The sequence below is a fragment of the Hyperolius riggenbachi genome, chromosome 10, assembly GCF_040937935.1.
Source record: "Hyperolius riggenbachi isolate aHypRig1 chromosome 10, aHypRig1.pri, whole genome shotgun sequence".
Taxonomy (NCBI): domain Eukaryota; kingdom Metazoa; phylum Chordata; class Amphibia; order Anura; family Hyperoliidae; genus Hyperolius; species Hyperolius riggenbachi.
Window position 1 is genome coordinate 39,759,559 of NC_090655.1, and position 12,497 is coordinate 39,772,055.

General features: G+C 46.9%; 1 protein-coding gene across 1 annotated transcript in view; it reads right to left on the reverse strand.

Annotated features, from left to right (window-relative positions):
• Window positions 1-896: 896 nt before the first annotated feature.
• The window catches only part of KNDC1 (kinase non-catalytic C-lobe domain containing 1), a 214,508-nt gene continuing 202,907 nt past the window's right edge, over window positions 897-12,497 (reverse strand). The window contains exons 27-30 of the mRNA XM_068258601.1: window positions 10,876-10,998; window positions 10,729-10,788; window positions 3,859-4,016; window positions 897-1,426 (exon numbers count right to left, since the gene is read on the reverse strand). Of these exons, the coding sequence (XP_068114702.1) occupies window positions 1,195-1,426; window positions 3,859-4,016; window positions 10,729-10,788; window positions 10,876-10,998 (573 nt within the window). The 3' untranslated portion in view covers window positions 897-1,194. The remainder of the gene's footprint in view (window positions 1,427-3,858; window positions 4,017-10,728; window positions 10,789-10,875; window positions 10,999-12,497) is intronic.

Sequence of the window (12,497 nt, forward strand, 5' to 3'; positions counted from 1 at the left end):
TGACAGATCTCTCTTATCAGATACAATTACAGAGATTTGTCTCCTGGTTGGATCTGCCCATCATTGCTGGATGTATGGCTACTTTAATGCTGAGAATACATAAGCGTTTTTTTTTTATTTGGCAGATTTACTATCTGAACGATTTTCAGTTTGTTTTTTCCGACAGTTTTTCTGATTGATTTCCATTCACTTTTATCAGAAAAACAATCGAAATCAGATCGGACCTGTCAGAAATGATCCAATGAGCCATCTATCTGCCGAAAAACCTCAGGGTGTATTCATAGCATAAAGGTGGCCACTAATGGTCCAATTTCTAGCAAAAAATCGTTTGAGTGTAGAAACTCGGAAGAAAAATCGTTCACTACACCATCAACAAACCAATCTTTGCTTCCCATCTATCACAACCAATCAAGAAAATCCAAATTTTGGTTTGACAAAAATCCAGTCGGCCGATTTTTTTTTTTTTTTTTCATAATGGATTGCGCCCATCAACTGAGATTATTTTCAACCAATCCGATCGGTTTCTATCGAAAAATCATACGAGCGATCAGAAATTCTGATCGCTCAAATGATTTTTGGCTAGAAATTGGACAGTTAGTGTCCAGACTAATCACTCCAATCTGAATGACAGGAATGAATGTCATGGATTTGCAGAAAGTGATGGTAACCCACAGGAACCAATCAGATATCAGCGGAATAGTTTTCCAATGCAAACAATTTTGATTAGTTCTCTAGACACATCACTTGCCACAGATATCCATCCTCCTCCCCCCCCCCCCCCCCCCCCCCCCGCAATGATATTCTCCTAAAGTCAGAAGTAAAGCTGATAATATATATATTTCTTTTTAAACCTCTCATGATAAAGAGTTGGTTCTGCATTACAAAATAGGAAATCATTAGTGTTTGGGCTGTAATATAATTCACCTGCGCACACACACTTGGCAAGCATACAGAAATCATACATATAAATTATTGCACTCTGCAGCTGGGTGGAATATACTCATCCACAAAGGCTGGCGCACGGCTGTACTGCATGAGCCCTTTGTAAGTGTCCCTCCAATCATCATTGCTGCTCATCTGGCAATAACTGGTCACCTCTTGTCCCGATCAAGATGCAGAACCTTGGCTACTACTTTGGCTTGCTCTTTGGTTCTCTTGAAGGGAGACAAAATGTAAAGTGCTGTCCTATGGCTTTCACTGAAACGTGGCCTTCATCCTCCGCAGCGTGTCCTGGATCTTACGGGAATGTTTTTCAGAGTTTATGTGATGAAAGTTGGCATTGTTGTCAGCTGCCAAGACGGAGATGTCCGCATCGCTGAAATGTGAGATGCGCTGCCGCAGGTAAAACTGGAAGTCAGGATCTGGTGCAAAGGAGTATGGGATTTCTTGAAATGCGTGAACTTGGCTGATGACTTTGGCAATATTTCTGTTAAAAAGAAAAGAAAAATATGAGTAAACCTATTATTCTGATATTTGATCCTCAGTCTTGTCAGTAACATTTTCTATGTACTTTGTAATGCGCTGCATAACAGGATGGCTGTATATTTTTATTCTTGGATTTATAAAGAGATGGCATCTTCTGTGCTGCTTTAGTGGAGGAGAGAGGGTGGTGATGGCAGGATAGAAATAGTGATGTGTTTGCTTACACTAGGGGTGCCCACACTCTTTCGGCTCGTGAGCTACTTTAAAATTTGCAGAGTCCAGGAGATCTACCAACATTTAGGTAGCTAGGTGTAGGGGCCTTCTGTATAGGTAGCCAGGTATAGCATAGTTAGGTTTAAGTGCCTTCAGTATATATAGCTAGGTGTAAGGGCCTGGGCCACTTACCCCCCTCCAGTTCCATTGCTGGTGTCTGGGGCTCATCCTGGTCTCCCCTCCTTCAGCCCCGGCTGTCTGGAGTGCAGATGGGCGGCTGGAGGAACGCTCGCGGCTTCCTCCTCTCCAGCTGCACTATCTGTCTCCTACCCTGCCTTCCGATTAGCCAAAGGCTGGCAGCAGAATCTGATGAGACGTGCAGCTGGCGGCCGCAAAATTTGATGTCACGCGGCCAAATGGTCGCGATCTACCAAATAGGCAGTCGACCTGTTGATCATTATATACTGTGTAAGCCAGGGGTGCCCAACACCACCTGAGAATCTAGATTGGGGGGGGGGGGGGGGGGGGGGTGATTACTATCACCACCAGGCATGGGCTTTCGATTAGTAAACTACTTGAATTCTACGGTCACACATGAAGTCATTACACTTCATTTGAATTCCGGATAGGGGAAGGGGGTGTTTAACTTACCCAGAAGTCTTCGGGGACGTCTGCGTTCCATTACACGTCATAGGCATAATGAAAGCCGCGTTGCATGACTCACTACCGCGCTTCCTCTCAAGCCGGAAGGAGGAAGTGCGGGAGTGAGTGGTGGAACTCTGCGTTCTATTACACGTGATAGGCGCAATGAAAGCAGACGTCCCCGAAGACTTCTGGTAAAGTTACCCACCCCTATCCTGCGTTATTAGACTTGATTGGAATTCGAATAGTTTACTAATCAAAAGCCCATGCTTGGTCACCACCAGGGAATCTATATGGGGGGGGGGGGGGGTTCCTAATACCACCAGGGAATCTATATGGGGGGGGGGGGGGTCACTAAACTAACACCACCAAAGAATCTATATGGGGGGTCCACTAACACCACCAGGGAATCTATATGGGGAGGTCACCTACACCACCAGGGAATCTATATGGGGGAGGGGGGGTGTCACTAACACCACCAAAGAATCTATATGGGGGGTCCACTAACACCACCAGGTAATCTATATGGGGAGGTCACTTACACCACCAGGGAATCTATATGGGGGGGGGGGGGGGTCACCAACACCACCAGGGAATCTATTTGGGGGGGGGGTTCCCTAATACCACCAGGGAATCTATATGGGGGGGGGGGGTCACTAACACCACCAAAGAATCTATATGGGGGGGTCCACTAACACCACCAGGGAATCTATATGGGGGAGGTCACCTACACCACCAGGTAATCTATATGGGGGAGGGGGGGGGGTGTCACTAACACCACCAAAGAATCTATATGGGGGGTCCACTAACACCACCAGGGAATCTATATGGGGGGGTCACTTACACCACCAGGGAATCTATATGGGGGGGGGGTCACTAACACCACCAGGAAATCTATATGGGGAGGAGGGGGGTCACCAACCACACCAGGGAATCTATATTGGGGGAAGCAACTCTATGTGAGGGGGGGTCACTAACCCCATCAGGGAATCTATATGGGGGAGGTGAGGGGGGTCACATGCCCCAAGAGAGGACGGCAGCACTGAGGAGGAAGTGCTTCAGAGTGTGTGAAAGCGTTTGCTGCACTACTACTATGCATGGGGCCCTGGGGACCGGCAGTAGTGAGGGGGGGGGGGGATACACAAGACACCTGAGAGGCATGTCACTGGCTCTAAGGCCCCCACGTAGATCCCGCGCCTCCGGTTGACCACTACAAAACAATGTCATGTTTGACTGGTAATGTCTGTCGATCTCTGCTAGATATGTTGGCCAGCATGTTCACCAATCTTTTGGCAGATTAAAGAACGGTGAGCAAATCTGCTGGATGAATGTCTCACAGGTATTGCATTTGCACAAGGGGAAGCGATCAGATGCACTTAGGGCCTGAACACTAATGCACTTCTGTCTGCTTTTCAGAATTGCATATCAGTCTGTAACATTGATGTGCTGATAAAAAGCAGACAGAAGCACACTAGCAATTTCAAGGCCTACCGTACCCTCCATTTATAATTGCATGCCACCAATCGCCCCAAATGCAACACCCTGGTGGGGGGGGGGGAACACAACCTATTCAATGCTTACCTTAGCTTGTTCCATTTAAATGCTCCATTAGCCATGGTAAAACCACCAGTCTCCAGCTGCTGAACATGCATTGCTAGGAGGTAGGCAGAAGGAATTGTGGGTAATGATCTGAATCTGTCTCCCTTCATCAGACATAAGCTGTCACTCTTCAAAAACACCTGGGGAGGAGAGAACAGAGAGTCCGTGTGAAGCATTCTGGGGGAAATGTGTCCGAGTGAAGAGAAAATGTCATACAAACACTGTAAGAAAGTTGTTATGCAGCAGGAGAGGCAGCAGCATTGCATATAGGAAGTATCTAAAGCCCCATTCTGCTCATGGTCTGTTCCGCTGAAAATCAAATCTAATAAAAACAAATCAAATAAGGAGACTCCCTCTGAGTGTTCCGTCGGTGGAAAAGGTGCAGACATGGTACAAGAGTAAACAGCCTAGTACCGGTGTGTGTGTGCGTGTGGGTGTGGCTATGACGTTCCAGCAATGACATCATCTCTTCCCTGCAGCGCACCCAGCATCCTCTCCTTGGTAACATCAACGTCATGTGACAAGAGACGCCACTTTTATCAAGGAGAGAACACCAAGGAAGTGAGCCTTTTATTAAGCACATGGGGGTGCGGAGGCCATGCTTACAGTGATGCACTCTGGGACATATGTCCCTCCCCCCTCAGCTACGCCTCTGCTGCTTCTTTCCAGCCTGCATCCATCACTGACATTTCTGAACCATCACCTGTATGTTACAAAGAATGGTACTGGTGCTACCACCCTCTTGGGTCCTTTATAAAAAAAAAAAAAAAACCACAGCAAGCAATAAGTTCTGCACAGATTGAGTATCACAGAGCTACACAGAAGTTACACATACCCAGCACTGCTAGTCAACAGGATAGTGCCGATTTCTGCTTTCACATCTCTTCTGACGATGCGACCGATGTCGGGACAACATGCTCAATCAGGTGCACGTTGATAACGGCGTGTGATAATTGGATGAGTGACAAACGCAACAGAACCCCTGTGCTGCTGTCCCTCCTAGTGTAAAATGTGCCTCGTACACGAATACTTTACCGGTCGGTGTTCACAGCGATCTCTATCTTCATACACACGTGGGTAGCGACGTATTGCACGTGGGCGCATGTGACATCACACACTCGCCAAAGCAGTGTTCTCCCCAGGCCCATTTAGCCGGATGCTCCACCCAGCTGATTTTGATGAGCGCCCGGCTAATATCGACCTGTCTTCTCATCCTCCTCCAAGCAGAGTTGTGCCGGCCCCTGATTTCCCCTGTCGCACCCCTACCCGGCTACACACTGCAATGTATACACCGGCAACCATGTGTGGCGCGTGTATGAGGACAGAGACAGCAGACACCGTCAGGTAAAGTATTCATGTATGAGGCACATTTTACACTAGGAGGGACAGCACAGCGAGGCAATGTCACTAGGCCGATTTTGAGTCCCAAAATATTTCATGCTGAAATTGATCAGGAATCCACCTTACATCGTCTGACATATGGGCACCTGAAATAATCCTTACTTTAATCTGATATGACTCAGATGACTAAAAGCTGCGTACCCACCTGGCAATTTTCCCAACGACCGGCAATTTTCAAACGAAGTCACAAGGTGGGTACAGGCGCACGATCGCAAACGTCGCCTAGCATCGCGACGATGATGGACCGACACGGCGGAGAGGATCTTTGAGATCCCTGACGACACCGCGCAAAGTACCGCGATCACGGAAGGCTCGCTCACGCCGCCGTGTACGTCGCGTGACCTTGCACTTTAAACCGCCGTCAGGAAGAGGAGTCGCTGTAGACAGTCGTCAACGTCAAGGGAATGTCACGGGAGCTGTCGGGCGGGGAGTACAAAGTTTAACAAACATTTGCCACCAAATAGTCAATTTTTAATAGATACAGCCTAGGTTTTCTGGATCAAACCAGCTCTCCACAACATTCCAATCTCAAGCTGGCCATACACTATCCAATCTAATTGTGCAATCCTTGTACGTCCTTTTCCATCATCTATGTGATAAAAAACTAATGCCTGGTACACACTATGTAATTTCCTGTCTGATCGACGAGTCAAATCTATAATTTCTGTTATGTCTAATCTTTTCCCGGTCGACAATGGGATAGATCTTCAGAGAAATACTGCACAAACTCTAACCCGTTATCAATCAGGAGCAGATGGAACATGACAGAAATGATCAATTGTACCTGTTGATCTGATGGTACACACCATGCAATTTTCACTTCAGAGCCTACTTCCGATTGAGAAAATGATCAGATCTGGGAAAAAAGAAAAAAATCAACAGCCTAGTGATTGCCAGTGACCGATCCCAAGCTCCAAACTGATCTCTTCCTAGATCGGAAGCAGATCCGACATGCTGGAAAAGATCAATTGAAATACTGGCTATCATCTTGATTCATTTTAAGTCAACATCCAATTGCAATCGAAATTTGGAAAAATTGTGTAGATGCTAAATTGCTACTATATTCAATTGATGTCAGATCCGAATATCGATCTGATCATTTGCTTGAATAGGATCTGAAATGAAAATTGCATGGTGTGAACCAGACCTCATGCTAGGTACACACCATGCAATTTCCTGTCAGATCGGTGATCAAACAGAATTTCTGACATGTCCGATCTGCTCTCAATTGGTAACCGGATCGATTTTGTGCAGTAGCGATCTGAAAATCTATCCCATAATTGATCGAGAGCAGATAAGACATGTCACAATTGCATGGTGTGCACCAGGCATAACAGACAGAGCTCAGGTAGACCCTTAATGGGGCCATACATCTTTCGACTTGGCCGATCGACCACACAATTCGATAATTATCAAATTGGATGAAAATTGGTGCAGTCAAGAGCATGCCCGATCGACGAGTAGACCAATTTTAGGCCGGAATTAGTTGTATGTATCGTTCGGACATGGTGGATAAATTCTGGCTCGATCGGCGGTAAATGTGTGCGATAGTCGCTAACGACAAATGTGACGGAAACCCCCTCTCTGATCGAAGAGCGATCTGTTGGCTGCCATAAACCACAAGCCAATCCTCGATCAATTTCAGCATGAAATCTCTCGAGAACCGGCCTTGTGGCGCCAACCTGTCGCCTCGCCACCCCGTCACGCCCCCTCGATGCTGTTCATTAATACATTACCTGTGTCATGCCATCCCCCAAGTGTCCACACTCCTCTTCCTCACTGGCACCTCACGTGGTCGCTGGCGTATTGCACGCGGGGCATGCGCCGGTGATTACGTGGGGCGCCACTGAGGAAGAAGAGTGCAGACACAGCTAACAGATAAAATATTAAGCACAGTCACCCGGGGGTCCATCTAAGATTAGGGGGGACGTGGCCAGGGGGTGGCGAGGTGACAGGTTGGCGTCACAAGGCCGATTCCCCAGAGATTTCATGCTGAAATTGATCGGGGATCGGCCTGCAGTTTATGGCAGCCAACAGATCCTTCTCCGATCAGAGGGAGATCTGTCTGTCTTGATTGGCTGCCAAAATTGCATGACGTATGGCCACCTTCATACAATGAGGGCCAGTTTCCACTATCGCGAATCCGCATGCGTTGCCCGCATGCGGATTCGCACAGTCAGTACAAGTGGATGGGACTGTTTCCACTTGTGCGTTTCCCCGCACGTTTTTCTGTGCAGAAAAAATCTGCATGGTAGGGTCCTCAGAATTCGCCTGCGTGTGGAATGCAGGCGAATCGCACGCAATGTATTTAATAGGGAAATCGCATGCGTTTTCCCCATGCGTTTTTTGCCGCGATTTCGCATGCGATTTCGCATAGGTATTAATGTTAATTTACACAGGCAGTGACATGGTTAAATTCGCATACAGCCTTACCTATGCGAAATCGCATGCGAAATCGCGGCAAAAACGCATGCGGAATCGCACCCGCATGCGATTTGCCTGCGGTGATTCGTCGGCGACTCCGCAACGCTATAGTGGAAACGGGCCCTGAGAGAAAATCCAGATGTGTAATGATAGTCATAGCAGAAATCTAGCTGGTGAAAACATCACCTGAAACGTACCTATTACATACATGTACTCGCCTGGCCATGTCCATTGATATTGGGGAGAGAGTAAACACTATTCCCTAGAATCAATAAACACTACATGCGTTTAGTGGAAACAGGCCCATAGCCATTCATTGGAGTCAGTTTTTCTGCATCCAATCTGCTTGTAGTGGAAACAGGCCCTTAGTGAAACTCAAGGACAGTTATTTGCATACAATATAACAGTTCTGTCTACAATGAGTTGCACATCTTATCATAGAATCCTTTTTTGAATAATACCAAATTAAAAACCAACTGCCAATCCCTTATCTCAGTGATTTATGGACAAGGGTTATATTGTCAGAAATCCTCAAGATACACAAGAATGAGCTATCTGGAAACAAGCAACGTTTATTGTTAACAGAGATCCTTTTGCATGAATAGACCTCTATTTAAAATTTGGCTCTGACAGTTATGAGGTGTACACACTTGAAAGATTAATGAAAGATCTTAGACCAATTTTACCCCCTTCCATGTAGTAAGAGCCATACTCTACACAGTCTATTCTATGGAGCTGAACTCCCCATCAGACAGAAATCTTTGCAAGATGCTGCACACAAAGATGCTGTACAGACACAAAAGATCAGTATCTGCAAAAATCTGTGTACCGCGATCGATTAAACTCTTGCTTGCGTCCATTGCGCGTACCCGCCGACAGGAAGATGGGATTGAGGAGTGCTCGTCGTCATGGGACGTGGCTGGGATCCATCGTCCTGGGTTGCGAGGTGAGTACAGTATACAGCTGTAAAGGTGGCCACACACGATACAATAAAATGATCTGATTTTACAGTTGCATGCCTGTTTCAGGTGTGAGATCCAGATACTACTGCAGGAAATTGATCAGCAGGAGAGTCAGGCAACTGGTATTGTTTAAAAGGAAACATCCATGTCCCTCTCAGTTTAGGTTCCCTTTAAGTATGTATCTGTTTTTTGACCTTAGGATCACCTCGGGTGCACTTTTAATTTACTAGTGGTGCTGGCAAGGTGCATCATGATGAGATTTTTTCCCCCTCATCTGTGCAATGAGCAGTAGCATCAATTGATCTCCTAGAGTGCTCTCGGGCAGAAGGCTGCATGTGTTTTGTTTCAATGGATAGGCCATGTTCTGTAAAAGTAGGCCACACCAACCTATGGACAGATCAAGGTGATTACCAGCAATTATTTAAGAACCCTGGGGGGCAGGTTGATAACTGAACTTACATCTCACGGTGTTTATTGAGGTGTGTTAAACAAAAAGCTCTTGTGAGCGTGTTTTAGTGTGCAAAGCATGTAGGGCTGGATTTGGAAATTAATCTTGCAATTTTCACTCCGTATAACCTGTGATTATACATCATACCCTCTAACCAGAACAGTGATGGGAAAAGGCAGGTGTCACTCTATACAGTCCCAGAATTACCGTATTTTTCGGACTATAAGACGCTCCGGACTATAAGACGCACCTAGATTTAGAGGGCAAAAACCAGGAAAAAAAAAATACTAAATCTAGGTGCCTCCCTGGTCCAGGAGTCTCCTATAGACCTTTAACCTCCCCCTAAGATGTTTCTAAGTTATACTGCCCAGCTACACTAACCACTTCTGCCCCACCAACTACACTAGCAACTGATACCTCACCCCCAGCTACACTATACTTCACTAACCACTGATGTATCCCCCCACCCAGCTACACTATACTTCACTAACCACTGATGTATCCCCCCACCCAGCTACACTATACTACGCTTCACTACACAAAGCACTGTCACCTCCCCCCCACCCCCAACCTAGCTTCACTAGTTAACCATTACTATTAAACTAAAAGCTCACCCATAATGATTAAGTTCGTGGCAGCAGAGTTATCCGGAGGTGTTCCAGCATAGCAGCAGCTGCTGCAATCTGTATGCTGGTGTCCATTGTCTTGTCCCTTGAGCGGCGGCAGTGGGATCAGCTGTACAACTCCCTGGGTGGCATAGCAGCAGCCGCTGCAATCATCTGCAATGCCTGTGTGTATCTGCGGCTTGTCCCCCGAGCGGCTCCAGCAGCAGCGTAATCCGAGATAACTCCCCGGGTGGCATGGCTGTAGGTGCTAATAAAATTGTTTATGCATGCGCCTCTTCTGCCCCGCATCAGCCACGCGTCATTGTAATGCAGGCACAGCGGGACATCTTCAGCCACGTTACTATCAGCGTCCGGCAGAGACCTCTGAACAGCTTCCTTATTGGCGCCCTCTGATGACCTGCGTCGCACGTGCGCCGGGGTCATGTGGCGAGCCAATAAGGAAGCTGTTCAGAGGTCTCTGCCGAACGCTGATAGTAATGTGGCTGAAGATGTCCCACTGTGCCTGCATTACAATGACGCGTGGCTGATGCGGGGCAGAAGAGGCGCATGCATAAACAATCTTATTAGCACCTACAGCCATGCCACCCGGGGAGTTAGCTCGGATTACGCTGCTGCTGGAGCCGCTCGGGGGACAAGCCGCAGATACACAAAGGCATTGCAGATGATCGCAGCGGCTGCTGCTATGCCACCCAGGGAGTTGTACAGCTGATCCCACTGCCGCCGCTCAAGGGACAAGACAATGGACACCAGCATACAGATTGCAGCAGCTGCTGCTATGCTGGAACACCTCCGGATAACTCTGCTGCTGCTGACTCAGTGCCCGCCCGGACAGGTAAATTGTTACATTTGGACTATAAGACGCAGTAACTTTCGTAACTTTCTCCCCCACTTTTGGGGGAGAAAAAGTGCGTCTTATAGTCCGAAAAATACGGTAACCATTCAGAAAGGACAGGTCCATATTTAATTAAATAAACTTTCTTTTCTTTTTTACCTCCACAGCCTTCAGCTCTTCCAGGATTTCAGACACTTTGGATGCTAAATTTTTCCAGGCCTTCAAAACAAACAAAAAACATGATACATTTGTCCTTGAATCCCACTAATAGAGTGCGTCGTGAATAGGAAATAAATAATAACTTACCGGCAGCTGGCGGACAATGAGGTTCTCCAGCCCTCCCAGGATCTGCACAGCTGTTGCAAAGTCTCGCTGCTCGTAGCACAATTTTGCAACAAGGAGAAACTTTGTCAGTATGCTTGTCTGTAGCTAGAAAGAGAAACAAAACGCGGTCAAGGTAATCCGCACACAGCCCCAGCGCTCTGCTTCTGATGGGAACATGTAACCCTTTCCTACAAATAGAATCAACATTTTCTTTCTTTACAGAATACATGAAACATACCCCTGGAAATAAATTGCTTAAAGCGACCTCCTGAGCCCCAGATTTTTTTTTCCTATTGAAAAATCCATTGAATAACAGCGTACAAATCCTGTATAATAAAACCCGTGTCCTTGCATCCTCCTGTGTCCGTGCGATTTGCCCAGCGTACATGTGCAGCACACGGGTGGACTTGGGGAGTGTGGTCGTGCAGCGGGTGTGTGGCCGTTGTGGGGAAGTGTGTGTGTGTGTGTGTGTGTGGGGGGGGGGGGGGGGTTAAAAGGGGGTGAGATGAATTGCAGCCATTTTGCCCATTTGAATTTCTAGTGCTATACTAAACTTGTCTGAAGAGGTTGAAAGACCAGAGAATTACAATTTTTTTTATTTTAGATGGACCTCCCCATAAAAGAAGTTCGTAGTGGTGTGTGCCGTGGGGAGGGGGGAATCGCGGGAGGGTTGGGGTGAGCCTCACTACTTACCTATGGTGGTGCTGCTCCTCTAACCCCTCAGCTTGCATGGGATGCTCCATTTTCTTCACATGACCGATGTAATGTCTGATTCTGCTGCCCGGAAGCTTCCTTCCACACTGAATAGCACACATGCGCAGTGTGACGTTAATTATGCTGCTGATGGTAACATAATAAATATCTCTGCTTCCACACATCCTACACTCCTCAAATTTTCAGGGAAGGGAGAGGATCCCTCGAACTACCTATATGCCAAATTGCAGCCCCCGATAGGGTTGCCAGGTCGGCTGATGGAGAAAACCGGACAGGGGGTGGAGTTAGGGGTGGAGTTAGGGGCGGAGTCAGAAGCACACTTTTATGTAGAGTGGGGCTAAGCAATGGGCTTTTTTAAAAAAAAAAAATGTATAGTATTTATATCGCACTGACATCTTCTGCAGCACATTACAGAGTACATAGCCATGTCACTAACTGTCCTCACCAGTAGTACTGGTCCAGTGCACATAAGAGACAGTTTTTCACCAGTAACTGCACATAAGAGACAGCTTTTCACCAGTAAATGCACATTATAAGAGACACCTTTTCGCCAGTAAATGCACATAATAAGAGACAGCGTTTCCCCAGTAAATGCACAAGAGACAGCGTTTCACCAGTAAATGCACATAAGACACAGCTTTTCACCAGTAAATGCACATAATAAGAGACAGCTTTTCACCAGTAAATGCACAAAAGAGACAGCTTTTCACCACTAAATGCACATAATGGCAAACAGCCAGTGTTCCCAGTATATGTAGCCAGGGATATATGTGCCCAGTATATGTAGCCAGGGGGTATATATGTCCCAGTATATGTAGGCAGGTGTGTAAATGTCCCAGTATACGTAGGCAGGGGTATATATGTCCCAGTATATGTAGCCAGGGGGTATA